The sequence below is a fragment of the Haliotis rufescens genome, unplaced genomic scaffold (assembly GCF_023055435.1).
Source record: "Haliotis rufescens isolate VD_foot unplaced genomic scaffold, xgHalRufe1.0.p SCAF_6, whole genome shotgun sequence".
In the NCBI taxonomy this organism is placed as follows: domain Eukaryota; kingdom Metazoa; phylum Mollusca; class Gastropoda; order Lepetellida; family Haliotidae; genus Haliotis; species Haliotis rufescens.
In genome coordinates this window covers 57,431,016-57,451,745 of record NW_025964334.1, presented here as the reverse complement: position 1 = coordinate 57,451,745, position 20,730 = coordinate 57,431,016, and the positions used below count along the sequence as shown (strand labels likewise).

The 20,730-nt window shown below is 36.8% G+C and overlaps 2 protein-coding genes across 3 annotated transcripts in view; both read right to left on the bottom strand.

The window, feature by feature from the left end:
* The window catches only part of LOC124128341 (fibropellin-1-like), a 416,047-nt gene that overhangs the window by 65,816 nt on the left and 329,501 nt on the right, over positions 1 to 20,730 (bottom strand). The gene's annotated exons all lie outside the window — the stretch shown is intronic.
* LOC124114885 (neurogenic locus notch homolog protein 1-like) lies at positions 1,247 to 7,669 on the bottom strand. The gene is made up of 7 exons (XM_048386714.1): positions 7,527 to 7,669; positions 6,950 to 7,090; positions 5,630 to 5,761; positions 5,336 to 5,458; positions 5,109 to 5,231; positions 3,550 to 3,666; positions 1,247 to 1,914 (listed from the first exon to the last, which is right to left on the bottom strand). Exons 1-7 carry the CDS (start codon positions 7,615 to 7,617, stop codon positions 1,844 to 1,846), a joined length of 798 nt encoding a protein of 265 aa, XP_048242671.1. The 5' UTR covers positions 7,618 to 7,669; the 3' UTR covers positions 1,247 to 1,843.

The following is a 20,730-nucleotide window of genomic DNA, read 5'->3' as shown; positions in this document are numbered from 1 at the left end:
GTTACGCTTTCATAAAAAAAAACGAGAATAGATATGGTGCTGACACGCTACAGCTCAATAAACTCTGTCCCAATATACTAGATAACTGAGATTGTCAATATTTGAATGGCCTTCAACTATTTATTAAATGGTATACATCTCTTGAAAATGCCTAGGCACCAAATAACGAAATGGGGATGCTTTGATCAGGCACGGGGACTGATTAATTATGGATTTTGCCTATTTTAATTGAGTAACAGTTTATCCAAACTACAAACCCAGGGTTTAAAGGGAAAAAAGAAACAACATGATAAAACGAATGAATATCCCACGTTAATGAAACAATACTCACAAATGAAATACGACAGCATAAGACATCATTTTCTTTTTCAACTTGAAACTAATGCGTCAAAACACGTTCACAATTGAATTGATCAATGCAAGCTGTCAATACATATCATCAAACGTATATTGCACCAATGCGTGCCTGCCCTATGCATTTAAAATGTCACGCTGAGTATGCAGAATATCACCTACGTTAGGGGACCAGTGTGTCTTGTAAATCTTGAAACCTCTAACAACGCCCAAGGTGCAATTTGGTGCAAAATGGCCATATAGATGTGGGCTACAAAACTTTTTGAAGAACATCTGGAAAAGGAAGATCAATTAAACTTTCAAATTAATTTAAGCGCATTGGCTCAAGAGCGTTTTACTTTTCCGTTTTAAGACTATGGGCTAAAATACGAGGGGGATATAAAAACGAAAGTCTCGTATCCTAAAGCAGCAAATATGATTTTTTAATACCAGGGTAATATTTACATATTCTTCATAGTGCATGTGTGTTTGAACTACATTGTTTAATTGGCCCTTCATAAAGTTGTCAACACGTTTTGCTTTGCCCTGTCTCTCCAACAGGAGTTTTGAATGGATCCCTCGTAACCTGTGCTTGTTGCACCAGGGGACTTAATGAATCGTGTGGTCAGACCCGCTGACTTGGTTGATAGTATGTCGGCGTGATAAGATTAATCACTGGTTTGTCTGGTCCAGACTCTTAGATGATTTACAGACCACCGTTATATTGCTGGTTAATATATGTGGTTAAATACCAAACAAACAAAAAACATATTTGTATCAATATGTAATTATATGTTCTCGTCGCTACATGGCTGAGATATTGCCTAGGTGACGTTAAATGTTTAATCACTTCTAGCAGGCGATTGCCTTCGTGAAAACGATTAGAAATAAATTCAACTCAACGATGATAAAAAAACTTGCATGTGACGTTTATTTGTTAAGGGTTACAAAAATTGGAAATAAAACATTACTGCACATCTGAAGATTTTTTAGTGGATATTGTGTGTCACTGTAAGTAAAAAGAAGATAACATTTACTCTGTGTCAGTGGTCACTCGGAGAGAGATCCACGTCATCAGTAACATGTTATATGTAGCCGAAGTATGCAGGGAGGAATTTTGCCTTTTTGCCTACAGTGAGATGATAACAATCAGTTCATTGTGATTCCACTTGAATCAAATGTGACCATATTTATGGTAATAGCACACGTGGAAGTGAACACAACAAACTATTACATACTTTGATTCGAACAAAACGGAATAAGTAAGCAATGACATACACATATAACAAAATAACGCAAACATTTAATTATAGTGGAATAATGTTTCCTTAAAAGTAAACATCTTTGATTTAAAATCATTTCAGTGAGTGACATTTTAGCATCTGGTGTGATGAATACATAGCCGAATATCACATTCTGTTCCCTAATTTCTTTCATCAGCATATTTCATTTCAACAATTCAAACAAGAACGCAGTTCAAGCAGGATGCGGCAGTCAGTGTGTGGTCATTTCACAGGATGACGAAAAAGGTGAGAACAGTCAACGCCATTAGGTATGCTGAAATCTTCACCGTACCTCCAGCTGAAAAAGAGAACGTGTACCGACAAAAATGGAATTTATTTATGGAACAGATTTAAGAAATTTTAACCTATGTGAACCATGGCTGTATCAACACTTAGTTTTTTCCTGAAATTTCCCATTTTCATCTCTTGTGATTTCCCACTTCCAATGATTGTAGACATTGTTTCCTTTGCATAAAACAAAGGGCGTTTAATATTTCCTGATCAAACTTTGCAAATGTATCAAACTACCCTTAAACAGGTGCCTTTTGCTATTTCGAATATTTACGACAATATTACGTTACGTTCAAATCAATGAAGGCTTCATTTCAAGAGGAAAACTCAAGAACCATTTGTGTTTCTGCACTTAATATACAACTTGTCAATTGTTTATATCGTGTATGTGATGATAACCACTGCTTTTAGAGATCTTCCCACATCACATTAGTCAGATGGTTAAAGATCCAATTAGATAACAGTACTAGTATATAAATAATGTTTCTTTAGTTTAAATCCCAGGCAGCGTTTGTGGTCGGGGGTTTGGGTCAGACACTTAACAGAATATGTGTAGTTTCTCATTATATTGTCACTATGACATCTAAAATTCACCATATTTCATTTGGGTTCGATAATATATATTAAAGCCACAAAACCATTACAATAATTATAACATACCAACAGAAGATAACCTTGTTTACAGAAAGCCGAAGAAAGTCAATTGTACGATTCCGACTATAAGCATGTGTTAACTTAAGCTTTACGTATATCGATGATCTGATATTGTTCAATAACCATCATAGCCAATGCCCCTCCACTGTTTTACCTCCCTACCGCCTCGGGTGTTTCATGTTTGAGAGACCCGCGAAGATCCGGTTAAGAACTGGTTTTCAGCAAATCATGATTGTCGTAAGATGTAACTAACGGGACCGGGTGGTCAAGATCGGTAACTTGGTTGATGCTTGTTATCGTAACACAGTTGCATAGATCGATGTTCATAGTGTCAATCACTGGAATGTCTGGTCCAGACTCGATCATTACAGGCCGCCGTATCGCGAACACGATTCATCACGATATGATAAACCTAAGCTTCAGGTATATTGATGATCTGATATCGTTCAGTAACAATGAAATAGCCAATTCCATTCCACTGATTTACCCACCTGAACTAGAAATAAAGGAGACCAGTGAGACTGCCACAACAGTTTCATATTTAGATCTGTACATAAAGATTCAGAGTGACAAAACACTCTCCACAAGACTGTATGGACATGAGGGATGACTTCAACTTTACAATAGTCAACTTTCCCTTCATATCAAGCCATATTCCAACAGCTCCAGGATTTGGTGTTTACAAGTCGCAACTTTTGAGATACAAACGAGCATACTCTTTCCACCAAGATTTCAAGGAGCGTCATCAGACTCGTTGGCACCATCCCAAACACATGCAATGAAAACAGGAAATTGCATCGGATACCATGGTCATTGACGCGTCAAATTTGGAAATTTCCTCCACATAATATTATCTACACTTAAACGTTTTGAAAGCTTCCCTGAGGTCGTGGATGTTGTAACCCTGATCAAGGAACTTTTGAGCAAGAGCATTATGACGCTTTTGAAATATTCACATGAACATGCTTTATAATAAATGTTTTCCCACCATTCTGACAGGTGTCTCCTGTGTAACCGTCCGCACATTGACACTTGGTGGGGGTGCTGCTTGTGTCACATGCTCCTCCATTGACGCATTCTGTTCCACCCTCAGAACATACACCCTCTGGAAAATGAGGAGAAAAAAAGATTGTACTCATCTCAGACTGATAGTTGTTGATGAGGTACATTATGACATCAAATGATTGTAATAATCAAGTAATCGAGTAATTCAATGAAACAGGATCGGCTTTCGTCATAGTCACTTGAATGTTCATATATTTCAAGACCTGGGTAATCTGTGCAAATGAGTCGGATGAATGATACGTACTTTTTCAACTTGGCTCATGCGGATTATACATTCATTTCCTGACATGCATACATTTGGGAAAAACTGTCCCTGCGTGTGGGTACAGCCATGGAAGTATGGTTAAGCCAATTCTATTCTCATTCTATATCAAGGAGCTAATAGCACAAATGTCTGCTATTAGATGCTGATGATTGCTAACTCTGCAAATTATGTTGGACGATTACAGTAACAAACTGACGCTCAAGAAACTTTGTTATAAATGGGGACCAATATTGCATTTAGTTGTTGTTTGTTTGTTGGTTAGCGCCGAACTCAGCTATATGACAGCAGTTTGTCAATAATAGAGTTTGGACCAGACAATCTAGTGACTGATATCTTGAGCATCGATCAACGCAATTGTATCAACCAAGTCAGCGAGCGTGACCACAACGTCGCCTCTTACGACAAGCATGGGTTGCTGAAGACCAATTCTAACCCGGATCTTCATGATATTGTATTTAGACAAGTTAGAAATGGTGGACCGCAAAGAAACTAAACATAATTCAAAAAATGACTTGAAATAAACTACGTTTACAGTTACAAAATATTTAAAACTCTTCTTTACACGGTTTAGAAGTTTTATGGAGTCAAGCTGAAAACGTGTGTCTAATGATGGACATACTACACATAAGATGCAGAAGATTACCAATCACAGCTATCGACAGTTTCGACAGCGTGATCTCACACAATTGTACTTATGGATATAAAAATAGGGGTTGTTGTAACACAGACAGTTCTAACAATATATTTCAAGAGAATAATGTATCTGCCAACCTCGGCTAGAAACGACCAAGATTAAAAGAATGTGGTCGACGTAAATTCGAAATGTATTAATTCGTTATGAAAACGAAAAATGTGACCTCATATTTATCATACATGTCTGTTCAGTGATTGTCACGCAACATCTGTTATCACGAATCTCTAGTCCACTCTGTTGTCATATCTAAATAAGAGATACGATGGTACAGAAATATTTTATACTTTGATATATTTTCTCGAAATTGTGTTATTGTAGAAATGTACAAACTGAAGTATGTTCGAAACTACTATCGAAACGTTTTGGTTCTGTATTCAGACGGTTTCGTTCCATTTTCATTCCGTCGTTCAGTCATACACATTTGCATGGCCCAACATAGTTTCGTTTCTTGGAGCATCAATGGTAGACAAATCGGATTTCTATACAACAGTATCAGAAAGTTCAACGCTGAATATATATTTACCTGTGCAAGACTTTCCATCTCCAACATAGCCAGACTTGCATCTGCAGGTGAAGGATCCTTCCGTGTTTGTGCAGTCGGCGTTTGTATCACAGGCATCAGCACTTGTACTGCACTCATCAATGTCTACCAAGGAATGAAAACAATATTTAAAACAATGTACTGATAACGGTTATGTGTATAATCCAAACAAGAAGAGACAAATATTTATATATACATCTTATACCTACCGCTTTCACAAAGTGTACCAGTATATCCAGCTGCACAGCTACATGTACTAGCAGTCCCATCCGAGGGGATATCACATGTCCCACCATTTAAACATTCGTTGCCATTAGAGGAGCACACGCCAACTAAAACACGAAGGAATATGCACAAAATAGTATCATCACACCTGCTTACTGCAAAGAGTCAAACATATACTGAATATCGAAATAAATGCAATTTTCAAATTGTATAACGGAAAGGAGCTGGTCAATCATATAACAATGTCAGAGAAAAAAACACACTGAATATAGACTAACGTGTACAAGTCTTTCCATCTCCAACATAGCCAGACTTGCATTTGCAGGTGAATGATCCAGGCGTATTTGTACAGTCAGCATCTTTATGGCAGTCATGTTTGGGGGCATCAGTTGCTGTACATTCATTGATATCTAGTGTAGAAAAATGCATAACCACAAATGTATTTTGATGTAATGATAACTGTAAACTGCTACATTTATACAATCACTTCATAACTTAAGAATTCGACCTCGGAATGGTAATTGAAAAAATAAAAATATCAAACGAATGTAATAAACACAAATGACTAATTCACTTTAACAAGAGTGAGTTTTTGTCTTCATGCTATTTCAATAGTGTTACTCATTTTCCGACCTTCAAGCTTCAATTAGTAGGAAACATTGTCAGCCGACTATAAATCGTACTCTTGTGGCAACACAGCATATCATGGTCTATAACACCACTTATCACACATCTTCACACGACACTTTGGTATCTGATATATGTGTACCGAGTCGAATGATGTGCTCTCGATATCAATACACTTCTGCTTGGCACGAACGATTCATCGATGAAGCACTGACACATGCTTTTCAAATATTCGAATCATGGTCACAAAACTTGCTTTAAACATTGGCCCTTGTTCTAACGCTACAATCACACACGAATATTTGTCAAGCCCTTAAAACAATTTAGTACACGATCAATAGTATGTGCTGATGTTCATCAACCTGACTACACTGAAATCATTTCAAAATGTTTATATTCAGAGATCCCGTAATTGCTGACTACCATGCCACACAATTGGAGAATGTGCAACAACCTCATTTAACCCAGAACGTTCGAACCAGACAATCATGTTTCAAAACGAGAGTAGCCTCCCTTTTAACCAACACGCCTTGAAAGTAGAATTATGGCAATGTTTTTATTTTGTCAACAGATTGTTTTAATTTGTGTGATAACGAGCTTTGGACGTTTACGAAACTTTTGGGAAGGACAACAGTTATATTAACCTACATGTTTCAGCGCACAAACATCAGGTAGTATGTTTTCATACACCATTATGTCATCAGTTGTGTCTTTTATTGACGTATAACTGCACACAGCTACACTTACTATAAGTACAACGCTCGTGAAAGATACATGTTTTATTCCATCGGATAACGTTTAGTAATCTCTATGTACCAATATGTATCACTGGCACAAAGATTCGTCATATCATATGCACGTCGTTATCTTCAATCCCATGTTCACATTTCTAGCTAACAGTAAAAGATTATTTATGTTGAATAAATGGGTGGACATTTCTAAGTAGAATTAACTACTGGAAACATATTTACCAGTTTCACAGTTGTCACCATTAAACCCAGTATCGGTACAGTCACATTTGCTGGTGCCTGCGTCGCATGAGCCTGAATGGCATTCACCGTCAGTCGAGCACGACCCAGAGACGCCTTGGAGAACTGCCCAGCATGTTAAAACTACGAAAAAGCATTAAGTGTGAAATTTCATGTATTTCTATTGTTTTATTATGTTTAACATTGTTGCTTATTAATTTGTTTCTAAATGTAAGAATAAATAAATTTACAATTTGTATCGTCAGTCGTGAATGCTTCATAGACGCCATGTAAACTGTCCAGCATGTTTACACAAAGACAAGAGATCATGTGTGACGTTTCCTATATTAGTGTATTTGCATGTTCATATGAAACTGTCACATTGTATACAGTTGTTATTTAAGTTAAAGAAGAAATATTTCACAATTTACATTTCTACCAGTAGAAAATTTTAGTCTTAAATGCACATTATTTAACGAATCGTTTATGCAATTGTTCTCCACATTACTTCCTTGTATTAAGCGTTAGAATAATCATTACACATTAAAAAAGGAAATGACTTTCATGATTGCCAACTTACCCAGTAAAGGTAAATAGGGTGGAACTCTGAACAGCTGCATGTTGTTTCCCTTCTCTGACCGCTCTGTAATATCTACTGCGCCTTTGTCCATTTATACCATGATGTAGTCTTGGAGACCAGCGTCATGCATGCGTATTGGCGACGGGTGAGTGTGGAGAATAAGAGGGGAGACAAAAGAAAAAAACTCAGACTTTATACTAAACTTGTTACAGCTTGCTATTTTCAACATTCCTTTCCATGACTTATATGCGCCTGACATGTAGATTTACTGTAACTTCTTATGTTAAAGTAGATCAGTTGTAACCAGTATGTAATATGTTGCACATAAGATACTTGCTGTCAACAAGGAGATCACAAGAAATTGTCTCAGAAATGAGTAAGGAAACGCATTGATCAGATTACCTCTCTGTATATTCAAATGTATAATGCATCGTGACTGCCCTGTACGTATAAGGCTACAAGTTAATTTGAATACATCTTTCTCTTACTTTCAAAAATATTTCACTTTTGTTTAAACTAGGTGTTGCCAACCCCGACATGATAACCAATGCACGTTATGTTCTGATACCCGCAAACCAGGGCAGAAATGGAACTATAAACAACACATGCCAGATCCGATACTGCTGCAGGAAAATAGGTTTCCTTGAAGAGTGGAAAAAGTGACAAAGCACGTGCGTGTGTGTGTATTCATTTGAAGTACCAAACCGGACATAATTGCAAAAACCTGCTTTGTAACTACATATTTACGTGATATGAAACATTTCGAAATACTGCAAAGGTCCCACTCTTCGAATAAATCATAACTTATCAATCGATAATAACAACGTCTTTCTTTGGTGACACATGCTATACGTACTGGAATATGACAGTAAAATGCAAGTTTGCATGGTGTGCTGGCATCAGCAATACAAGCTATTAAAATATCACTTCCTAAGGGTGTTCATATTCGCTTAGCAAGGAAAATATTATCAATATATTAAGAAAGGAATAAAATTATCTCTCACTAATGATGAGTGAATTTAAGTTATAATTTCGCTTTAATAAATTAACAAATACGTCTGCGATATAATCTACGTTGGATTTGGGTCACGTGGACTACTGGAGGCATCTATGAATAGCAACGATATAGTTGATAAATGTGATGATTACTTAAAACTGATGTACAACACATTTCTCAATACTCCAATGATATCAGTTGCGATATCAATGTTCGCCTAGCTGCCCTAATGCAAAGTTATTTCAGCATAACACACTATCTTTAAATTTTCGACAAAAAGTGTCTGTTTAAGTGAGATTTGTTATACTATTTTTCATTTTTCATTTTCAGTTACTTAAACAAGTTTGCTTTTTTTGCTTATATGTCTCTTTTTCAAAACAAAACGATAACGCTACTATCTAGTGATTTGATAGTGATTCATAAACACATGCTTATGAAAAAGCCGGAATCATACACAGGACCACAGTTTGCTGATGGATGGGTTTAAACACAATAGACCACAGTATCGACAAGAGCGTATAGTCCTTGATATTTCCTGAAAACGTTTGGCCAAACGAGAAACAGACTTCACTAATTAAAACAAAAACCAGGCGTTCCTTAATTTGAAATTTCAAAAAAACCCAAGGGAATCGATGCCTTAACTTCATGTAGACAGAAAGATTATTTTCCCAAAATATCCCACAATGTTTCAAATTTCAGGAACCACCAACAGTTTCATTTTCCTGCAGGAACACTATTTCATTGTTGACAAAATTACCTTCGTCCATTTTTCAAATATGGACCAACATATCGTCAGCAGCCTCCAACCTGTTCTGCCAAAAACATACATCAGTTCTATCATTATTTGGCTTGACACAAAAACCTGAAGACATGTCTATTCCTCTTTTGTACTGGATTCCAAGGCTCCATAAAACTCCGTACAAAGACAGATGTATTAGATGGTCCAGCAAACGTACAATCAAATCAATGTCCCAAAGATTAACCACAATCCCTGTGACAGTCAAGGAAGTGCTTTCTTTTCATTCACAGAAAGTATTGAAAACAATCGGAATGTATATTGTTCACAAATACTCAGAGCCTTTGCATGTTTTTTGGCAATCTCAGAAAGGCACCAAGTTCAGTTATGTCAAAACATTTGATTTTCAAATTTGTATACCACTCTCTCACACAACGGAATTAATGCAGTCCGAGATCCATGGGGCATGTTACTTAATATGCTGGACACAGATAGAGTTACATCATTATCTTCAGAGGTTCAAGACAATTTGTCAAAATGTAAAGCAAATTCCCTCTGAAATGTACTGCATAAAACAATACGTGAAATGCTCGACTTCCTCTTTGTGCAACACTTGGACTTTAAGGCAATGTGTAGGTATTCCCATGGGCACCAATTGTGATCCCATTCTTGCTCATCTGTTCCTTTATGCATATGGAACTTCTGCTCGGATTTTACAAACTAAAACAAGGAATTTAACATATGCGTCAGGTGTATCAATGGTTCAATAATGGTCAATTCCTTTGCCCTGATTTACCAACCCCAACTAGCATTAAAGGAGACCAATAGAACGAAACCTGTTTTATCTATATAACAAAACTCTCCACATGACTGTACGACAAAGGGATGTCTTCATCTTTTCAATGGTCAACTTTCTCTTCATGGCGTGCAATGTTCCAGCAGCACAAGTCTATTTCGGCTTGCATTCGCATGTGTTTGTGACGGTGCCTTCATTGGGACAGGATACGTTCACCTTTTCATCACTATTGGAAGGTGATTCATACGCATGCTTAGGTTATAGTCGAAATCGTACAAAGAACTTTAAGCAGAGATGTCTGGTGTCAAAAGGAATGTTTTGGCGGTTAATTTAGACTGGTTATTCCCTGGCATTGCCAATGTATATAATTTATGATTATGGAAATATTTTTTCTCGCTTTTATTGAAATATATCTTAAGATCAACCTTGGGCTTTAGAGAAGATATACCAAATATGATATTCCCGAGATGTTCAATGTCACCTGCATAGGGCATTTGTTACTCATAGGTCATAATTATTCGTTGGGTAATCACCTGGCTTTAAACAGCTTTAATCAAATCACATAAACACAACATCAAAATATAATAACATAAGCGAAAGGCACATAATAGTATCTTAGTATTATTTAGCGAGCATATCTTTTTACGAAATATATATGGTTAAAAGCAACTTTCATTCGGTCTCCACGTTTAGGATAACGCAGATCTGCCTCTATGGTACACATAAATAATGTCAATAAAACTCACATATTTAACCGTTGCTATTATTATAACAATAATGTATCATTTGAGACAAATCGAAATGAATAAAAGGAGCATATTTACGTTCTTCAATTGAAAATTATATTTATTAATCAATGTCTCCAAATGTATATTCATATTATTTGCTTTGTGACATAAACAATCAAAGTGTATTGGTGTCTGTGCAATATACCCTGCATCACGTCAATTACAATTTCAAAAACTATCTTAAACATAGACACTGCGTACGTGACACAGAGCATTACAGAGCCAGTTTGATATTTGGGAGATGCACTTCAAATGACCTATGCCACAAAACTTTAGTCCAACAATTGAAATTTATAGGAGTAGAACAAACGATGTAGGCCTTAGTTTGATAATACCACGGGGTGAACCGTGTAACGTGGCAACCTCCAAGCAGTATTAAAACTTTCCACAAAGACATCTATAGTGTCCCGATATCTGTCCAGTGCTCAATGATTTAATTTTTTGCCTCGCTGTAAAGACTCTTTGTTACACTAGGAGTAGTTTGGTCGTGTTCATGAATACTTGTGTAGACATGGTACCGCCCAACAAAAAAAACACAATACGTTGGATTATTTCTTTGTATCTTTCTCACATATGCCCTGACCCTAAAGTTAAAAAAACTACCAATTATGATCATGATTTTAAATATTAAATAGCTGAACTGGAGATGATCCAAAAAATTAAGAAAAATGTCAAGCATTATCATACTATTTGGGATTCGTTGGTAGAATTAGAAAACATAATCTAATAATTTAAAAAAAAATGATAAATTATAAAGACTTTTATTCTAATGAACCAAAGTTCCCAAGAAATTGAAACTTGGCACGTGTTGTATGTTGTATTTCAATGAGTGAATGAATTAATCATGTAGACCTTTCAATCAAACCTAGCGCAGCAAGTTGGTAATTACCCCCAAATAATTTGTTCTGTTTTTTTGGTTGGTTTGGTAGTCAGCAATATTCATGCTCCATGACGACGATATGCAAATACCCGGGTACATTCCACTGATCGATAGCATGGGCAGCGTCAAACACTGTCGCTGTTCCATTACTCATTAGTGGATAGATAACAGGTATAAAAGTGTTTAAATGGTGATACAAGCACAGACAGGTGCATGGTCAGTTGCCTTGGGTTAACCAAGAAGAAAACACGCGAGACACCGAAAATGCAACATGTATGCCAATTTTCTTTTTAAAAGTCCATATTTTGTCTGTACCTTAATAGTTATGCACACTTTGAACATTTTCAGTGTGGCTAGGTATGTTTTCAACCATGATGCGTCTAATTCTACAAAATAATACCCCTATTTATTCTGGAAACTCAACACATCGGCCACAATACTTTGGTATATATTATCAATATAGTCTCGCTATTTCCATAAAATACCATGTACCTGTAAATGTCTCGTGAGTAACCTGGACACAGTTCATTGTTAATATATTCACCACATTCCTGACCTATACATACTTTAATATGCAATGCAAGTAAAGGGGATAACATGCGAGCCTCAATTGACAAGTTAGAGTCCAATGCGTCCACCTTACTATGTCCAGCTTCAAACTGAACCTGACATTAGTGGACTCTATGTTACACCTGAAATGTTTTCTTAAAAACGATTGACATGATTAACTTTGGCTTAGATGTGAGTGAATGAGTGAGTGTGTTTGGTGTAATGAGAGATGAAATATACCACTTTGATGACATACATGATGACAAAAAAACTGACACGGACAAATCAAGGATACTAACTAAGATCTGTGACAGGTAAAGCGACAGCTACAAGTACACCTGCTAGTCATTCTGTCAACGAAACACCTGTCTCCGAAAATGGTCTCTAAAATTAGATCGACGTACATTTGTATGATGTTACAAACTGTTTGTTTGTGAGGGAAATCTAAGACAATATTGAATAGGAGGGTCTTTGAAATAACTATTTCCCTTACATAATAAACAACCAGGTCTAGACTGGTACACCTATGTCTACCTATTGCTGAAATATATCACGATTTTATTGCCTTCAGACACACATGAAATCTAGAGTACATTTCCTTTTCAACATTGTGGCCCCCAAGTAAGACGTATCTTGGACTGAACAACCTGTTCTCTACAGGAGGTACAATTCCCAGTGTTGAATATGTCATTTTCAAGGGGCCCAGCAATGACCTACGGTTCGTTTCCAAAGAAATTTCAACATTTATGATTTCATTTGTTACAGAACGTATCAAGCGTTGAACAGCTCCGAACAAGTGGCAGGCGTTTTTTAGATAGCTGCCCAAATCTTGGAGACAACTAAGCAGTTTCTTAGGAATCAACATGACAGCTTTCATTGTGGGGTGATAGGTTATAGAAATAGTGGCAACAAACGAGTAACTTATGCATTTTTCAAAAAGTCGTATTAAATACGAGTATTGTTCTTATGTACAATGTGGTTTGAAATAACTCCCAAGTGACAGTAAAACGCATCTCTGAATGACTATCTCTCCACCACGAAGTTCAAACTGGTTGAACTTGACTTACTTCAACTACTCTTCACTGTCCATGGCTGCGAAAATAGTTGTTTACAGTGACAGCACCATTTACAAATTGCATGAACCCAGAGTAGAACCCAGATCTGTAATTATGTTAAAATTAACCTGATGTTATACTGGCGGAAATCATGCTGGCACAAAGTCCATGCCATTTGAACCACCATGATGTGTGGTTGAAAAACGACATTATAAGACTGAACATGAGTCCCCATTTGTACGGTATTAGACATTGACAGAATTCACAAAATGAAAACGAAGAAACAACTGTCATCCAAAGTCAACACAGGAAGAAATCAACCCAAACCCATGCATGAGTACAATCAACTTTTGACTTTTGACTGAAACCCATTCGTCTGTTGTACTGGATTCCAAAACTCATTAAATCAGTACAAAGAGAGGTACATTGCTGGGTCTGAAAGATTTACAACCTTCCTTGATAAAGGAAGAGCTTCATTTATACTTTCAACAAAGTGTTTGACACAAGTGGAATGAATAACATGTGGATTCTGAAAAACTCCAAGGATTTGATTGAATATTTTGCAACCTCAGAAAAGCTGCCTTCCTTAGTCCATGAAGGATTTGTAACTAAAGGTTGTGACCTCAGATATTGTTTTATATATAACTTCAATTTGTCAAAAATGAAGGCAAATGCTTTACTGCAAAAGTAAAATGTGAAATGTTGGACTTCCTCTTTGATAACATCTATGTAAAATGCTGGGTAAGACATCAGTAGGCATCCCGACGGGCACCTATTGTGCTCCCCTTCTTGTTGATCTGTTTCTTTATTCATACGAATCAGAATTTCTTCATCCACGTGAGTTTCTGCTCGGATTTGCAAAGTCAAAACATGGTAATTTGGCCAAGATGATTACCTATGCTAAGTAACTATCATATCAAATGCCCTTCCACTGATTTACCTACCTACCGCCTAGTCTGTTTCACATTTGAGACAGACGATGCGATCTCTTTGGTATCTTTTGAGGGAAGGGGGCAAGGGTGGCCCAGTCGTCTAAGGCGCCGCGACTCTCGCTGCACGCCAGAAGCTTATGATTGTGTGATTGTCCCGGGTCACCCCAAGTTTGTCAGCACCATACCCGTGCTCGTGGGTTTCACCGAAGTGGTAAAGGTCTGAGACCTGCATCACATCGGGCTTTCCTCCTACATTAAGCTGACACGCCGTGATATAACTTGAATACGGTTAAAAGCGATGTTAAACCACTCACTCACTCACTCACTCACTCACTCACTCACTCACTCACTCACTCACTCACTCACTCACTCACTCACTCACTCACTCACTCACTCACTCACTCACAAGAGACCCGTAAAGATCTGGGTAGGAACTGGGTTTTCAGAAAAGCGTGTAACCCAATTGCGTAGATAGATGCTCATGGTGTCAATCACTGGAATGTCTGGTCCAGACTCGATCATTACAGGCTGCTGTCATGTAGCTGGAATTTTGCTGAGAGCATCCTTTTACAGCAAACAGGTTACGCTCACCTTTTCGGGAACACCTGGTATCATCACGATTTGATAGTGATTCCTAAACACATGACCTACATAGAATGGACTGACGAATATGGACAGGATTTTGTCTCTTTTATTTTCTACCATCAGCATATAATACATGCCGTTCTTTTGGCCGGGCTATGTTTAACCCATGTTCATGATTATGAATCAGTGGAATGTGGAGAGGGTTTTGTCGCATTTATATGAATATGTATCATCGCAATGTTGTTGAGATATATTGTTTTGGGCTCGTTACTGATTGTTCGTTATGGGTGCGTTTACAATTACGAATTGTCATCCAATCTGCTGGTACGAGTTCAATAGTCGTATCTGCCATATAGAGTCAACGTGGCATCAACTGTAATGCTGCTTCATGAACGCATTGGTCAGAATCTGTACTGGTATTTTTAGCTGTTATTCGGTTTTACAAACACATTTATAGTAAAAACTTGAAATAGTGTATTAAAAGTAGAGGGAGTCTACTTTTATAAGTAAAAAGACAATCTTGTTGCGGAATCCGCCACACGTTTTGCAGTGTTGCATCCCTTTACAGCCAGGATGTGCTGATGTCGAGTTTAGTGGTTGATGCAACTCACTTACAATCTTTTATCTGTCAGCAACACACAAGTGGTCATGGATTTAACACAATGACGAAATGTCTCCGATCTGAAACGCTTTGGTCCTGCCTCAAACAGTTAACGGACACGTTGTGGTACCCATGTCAGTGAAATGTTGTTCAAGACATTATATCGTTATTGTCATAAATTTAGGATTTCATGGATCATCTGGTAAGTAGATCGAAGAAGATTTAATGAAATATTTGGACTGCAGGTAAAACAATGTATTGTTTCAGATTAATCGAGAAAACTAAGTTTATTCAGTGATTTTGATGACGCAACTCCTGGCCAAGTTCACAGCTCTATGCAGATCTGTACGATATGATGGTTTGTAAGCTCGCAAAACATATTTTAAACGTACATAAAGATTACATTTGGTTGCAATATTTATTTTCAATCTAGATCATATAAAATGATGTTTGGAGTAAGAAATCTTTATCCAAATATTAACTGTTCACGTGTATTCAAAACTCAGCAGTCATCATCATCGAATGTTATTTTAACAAGTACATAGTTCAAGCCACAAGTACAGCGTGCAGCCAAATCACGAAATCCCCCATTCATCCTAGCAGCGTTTGAGGAGGTGATCTTAAAATAATCTGTCCATGGTTAACCACAAGGCTGAATGTCCAACAATGCACAAATCTTAGGATTTATAGGGTTAGAACAAAGAGAGTTGTCCTCCGATGAGATAATACTTCGAGATCCAATTCCTACATGTTTCCTAATGCAAAAGTATCAACACTCGTCAAAAAGACAAGCATAATCTCCAGATTTGCTGCAGGGTTTGGTGATAGTTATAGTATTGATTGTGTACCGATAGTCTTTTGATTTCCCCAACCGAAAACTACTACCGTGAATGCAGCTGAACAGTTATTAATAGTTCTTTAATTAAGGCAGGATTGTAGTCAAACTAACAACTGAACTACTAAAAATACTTAGGATGCATATTATTGATTTATATAATGAGTTTTTTTGTTCCTATAAATATCCAATCGTCTGTATGGAAAAGTATATGACATTTCCTAAGATATGTAATACTGACATCTCTATTATTTAATCTAACAGTCGAAATGAAAAAGGAATTGGTTTAGTGTGCATTGTGTCGCGCAAAATGCAAATGTTAGCAACTGCACCAAATAAACACTTAAACCATTCACTGTGTAAACGGATTTGCATAAATGTGAAATTAATAGTATCTCCCTTATTTAAAAAAAACCCCACTTAACCACACATACAGCTGACGTTTGTCTATGTGAACATCAAACTGTATGTATGTCTTCTGTTTTATTCCTAATTTCGATAAACAGGTTCTCGTTTAATCATTTCCCACAACTTCTAACATGCAACGACATTCCATTGATGAGATTATGCAGTACCATGACTGAGTGCAATACAGTGACGTCATAATTTCGACACTAATTCCATTCCGCGTAAGCAATATAAATACGACATGCAAAATGGATATGAATTGTGTTTTTGATTGAAATATACTGCAACATCTTTGATAATTTGACGTTTAGTCTATAATTCTTGGTTGCGTGGCTTCATGTCGGCCCATATACATTTTTTTAGAATATGACGATTCACGACAGTTGGACATTTGGGCTCTACACTATGTAAATATAAGAGAATAACTGGTCTAGATTATCTGCAGAAACAGATAAAACCAGTTTGATTGGCAAGAGATATATATTGATAAATATAGCATATTTATTAGTACAACATGATTGATATTTAAGTATTTTTAAGTACATGAATATGGTTTAGCTATAGTATAGTGTGAAGAAATATTGCAAATAATTCGACAATGTTAATCACAAATTGATTTAGACATTTCACTTAAATTGTTAAGTTTGTGAAAGTTGTGCACGTTTATGATAGAGAACATGTAAACACTGTGTAATACAATCCACAAAGTGTGAGTAATCATCCTGGCTAGAACGTATTAGTTAATATTAATACTTAATCCATGACCCAATATGAAATGTTATGAATCTATCAGTGATATCTTTTAACTCTAGAAAGGTAGTTATGTTACCCTAGACAAGTGTATACACTAATGCAGTGAACTAAAAGAATGGTCGAACTAATAGCACATATTACTTACAGTCTGGGTTACATCTCCTTCAACAACTCCGGGTATCACACAACCATGTACAGACATGTCTTGCTCAAAGGCTCGATACATGCATGTCGCTTTTCTGTCAAGAGTTTTACACATATTGTTTGTCCACCATGCACAGACCCATCATAAATTTAAACATATCCACCGTATCTATGAAGAATAGGGTCACGCCGTATCTTTACCCTGGTGTTTTGTCTGGCGGTGTGTCACAACTTTTGAGATGTGTCACACAGTGATAGATTGCCCTTCACTAACAGGACGTTTGTTTGCCCTGTTTACAGCTGGCACTGCTCACAAGTGCACAGATACGAACTCAGTTACACCCAAACTGAAGTAGTCACTGAGGGGAAAACGACGCGAATGGATTACACAACGCAGCAACACTTTATTTGTTGTTGGGGGTGCCACCAGAAACAATTGGGGTCCTTCATACTGTCTAAGCAACACACGTACTTAGGTAAAGGTGAATCTGTAATTTGACGTCTCACTTTGGGTGAACGTTGAAGTCAAAACTATAGAAGGTAAAGAGATAATTTGAAGATTGAGTACAAACATACAGATAGTCCTTAGCTAAGTCTAATACCAATCTGAAGTATGCTCAGGGATGACACATCACATTGTACCATAATTCTTATCAAGTCTTAGGTAGTTAAATACATATTTTAAAGGTTTAAGTTAATAGAATTTAAGTGTTTTCTTCTTGATTGTGGACGGGGCCCGTATGTAAAAACTCCTATATTTATTATTAAACACATGTTTGTTTGTTTGTGTTTAACGCCGCACTCAGCAATATTCCAGCTATATGACGGCGGTCTGTAAATAATCGAGTCTGACCCAGAGAATCCAGTGATTGACATTATAAGCATCAATCCACTAAATTGGGATCGATGACATGCATCAACCAAGTCAGCGAGCCTGACCACCTGATCCCGTTAGTCGCCTCTTACGACAAGCATAGTCGCTTTTTACGGCAAGCATGGGTTGCTGAAGATATTAAACATATGAGTATTTCGTTCTTTCCCTACAAAATTAAACATTTCATTTGTAGAAAGTTCCTGTGAAGAAGTGCAACTCATTGTTTTATTTATACTAAATACGATATCAATGCCCTTCTATCTGCCCTAATGTAACATTTTCGCAAGATGATATACTGTTTATTCAATATTCGTCCACAAGTATCTGTTGCTCTAAGATTTGTGATATGGTTTATCTTTTAATATGGAAACTAGATTTATTTCATTGGTCATGGGTCTCGTTTCCAAAACAAAATGATAATACTATTGCATATGTCTTTCTATCATGACTATGTCCTAGGGATTAATAAGCAAGTGCTTATGAAAAATCCGGAATGGTACACTGGGCTCTCATCAAACGACTTTTGCAAACAGATGATTCTAGAAACAGCAAGAGCCTGCAGTATTGACTAGTCAGAATAGCTCTTGATATTGCTTTGAAACGTTTGGCCTAACCAGAAACAGATTCCACTAAAGTTGACAAATACCACAAGTTTCTGAATTTGAATTTCGCAAACAAGGTATTAATACCTCAAATTAATGTAACATTTTCAGATGAGGATCATTTTCCCAAACTGTCCCACAACATTCCTACTTCATGGAACACCACCAGTTTAGCTTTCCCATGCAAACAACATTTCATTACAGTTGTTCAGGAATAGGAACTTCGACTTGGCTCTCATGATTCCACTTCTTGTGTCTACCAAGACTCATGATACTGTTACCAACCTTTAGAGAAGATATATTAAAAATTCCCGAGATATTCAATGTCAAATGCATAGGGCACGTGTCACCCATAGGTCACTATTATGTTTTGGGTTATCACTTGTCTTTAATTTACAACATAAAATCAAATCACGTAAGCAATACATAACAATTAAAATAGTATTGGCATATAAATGTTGCAAGGATATCTATTTTACGAACTTTTTTCAAAGTATTTTTCGGTGAGATAGGGTGTTGCAAAGCAAAATCCTTTGGGTCTGTAAAACTGAATAGAGTACGCAAACCTGTCTCTATGGTGCATTTATAATATGGATTATAACATCTGTCGACTAAGGACAGTACAAATTCTAGACTATCACAGATATAGATTTAAATCTAGCTTATTACCATGAAAACGTGACTATTCTGAACAATACATTATAAAAATGGACTAGAGATCACCAGCAACCAAAGTTAGGCCACCATTCTAGGAACCATGGGGACTTATGGTACATCTGCTTCCTACATGGTACCCCAGCAGGATTTACACCATCCCTCTGGCTACTGGTGATTGTCAGGACGTTCAAGCCAAAGCATTTAAAACCAACAAATATTCTACGATTAAAATCACAGAGAGATGAAAACTACTTTGAATGAAATGGGACTTACGTGCGCTCTCAGGGGGACAAATATTTTACGTTACTTCAACCCCCTTTGAAGGTACAACCACTAACAATCACAGTTATAAATCATTCTACTACATTAAATATCACATACTGTTTACAATACATATCAAAATTTATCAATCAACTCTATTTCTTTTAAAACGCCAAGAATTGAACGAGAGCTTACATTAAAAAGATCCTTTATGGATGAAACCTGGAAATAATTATCCCTTGTGATGGAAAAATCGATACAGTCAAGCAGGACATGCTTGACTGTGATTCTTTTATCACTAGGGACACAAAATGGAGGATCTTCACCTTTCAATAAATACTCATGTGTATAACGCGAATGGCCAATACGACATTGTCGCATAATGACCTCCCCAAATCTGGACTGACAACCCAAGTAGGTGGATCCAATGACAGCAGCACTAGAGACTGTGCTACCATCCTTGGATCCATCTGTATAGATGGAACGGTGGGATTCATATTTAGTTCTAAATTCTATATACTCTTGTTGATATATTTATTCATTTGTGTCTGATTTTTTTAAAATGGGTATGAGTGAAGTCTACTTTCGGTTGCCAAGGGGGAGAAGACAAAAGCGGAAAGTAGCAATATTATTATCCAACTCGATATTTGCAGCTGTAATGTGGGGTTGAATCCGAATCCCTTGTGGTTGGACCAGCTTAGGCTTATTGTAAAAGAAGTTGTTCACAAAGGGGTTGACAAATACAGTTGTA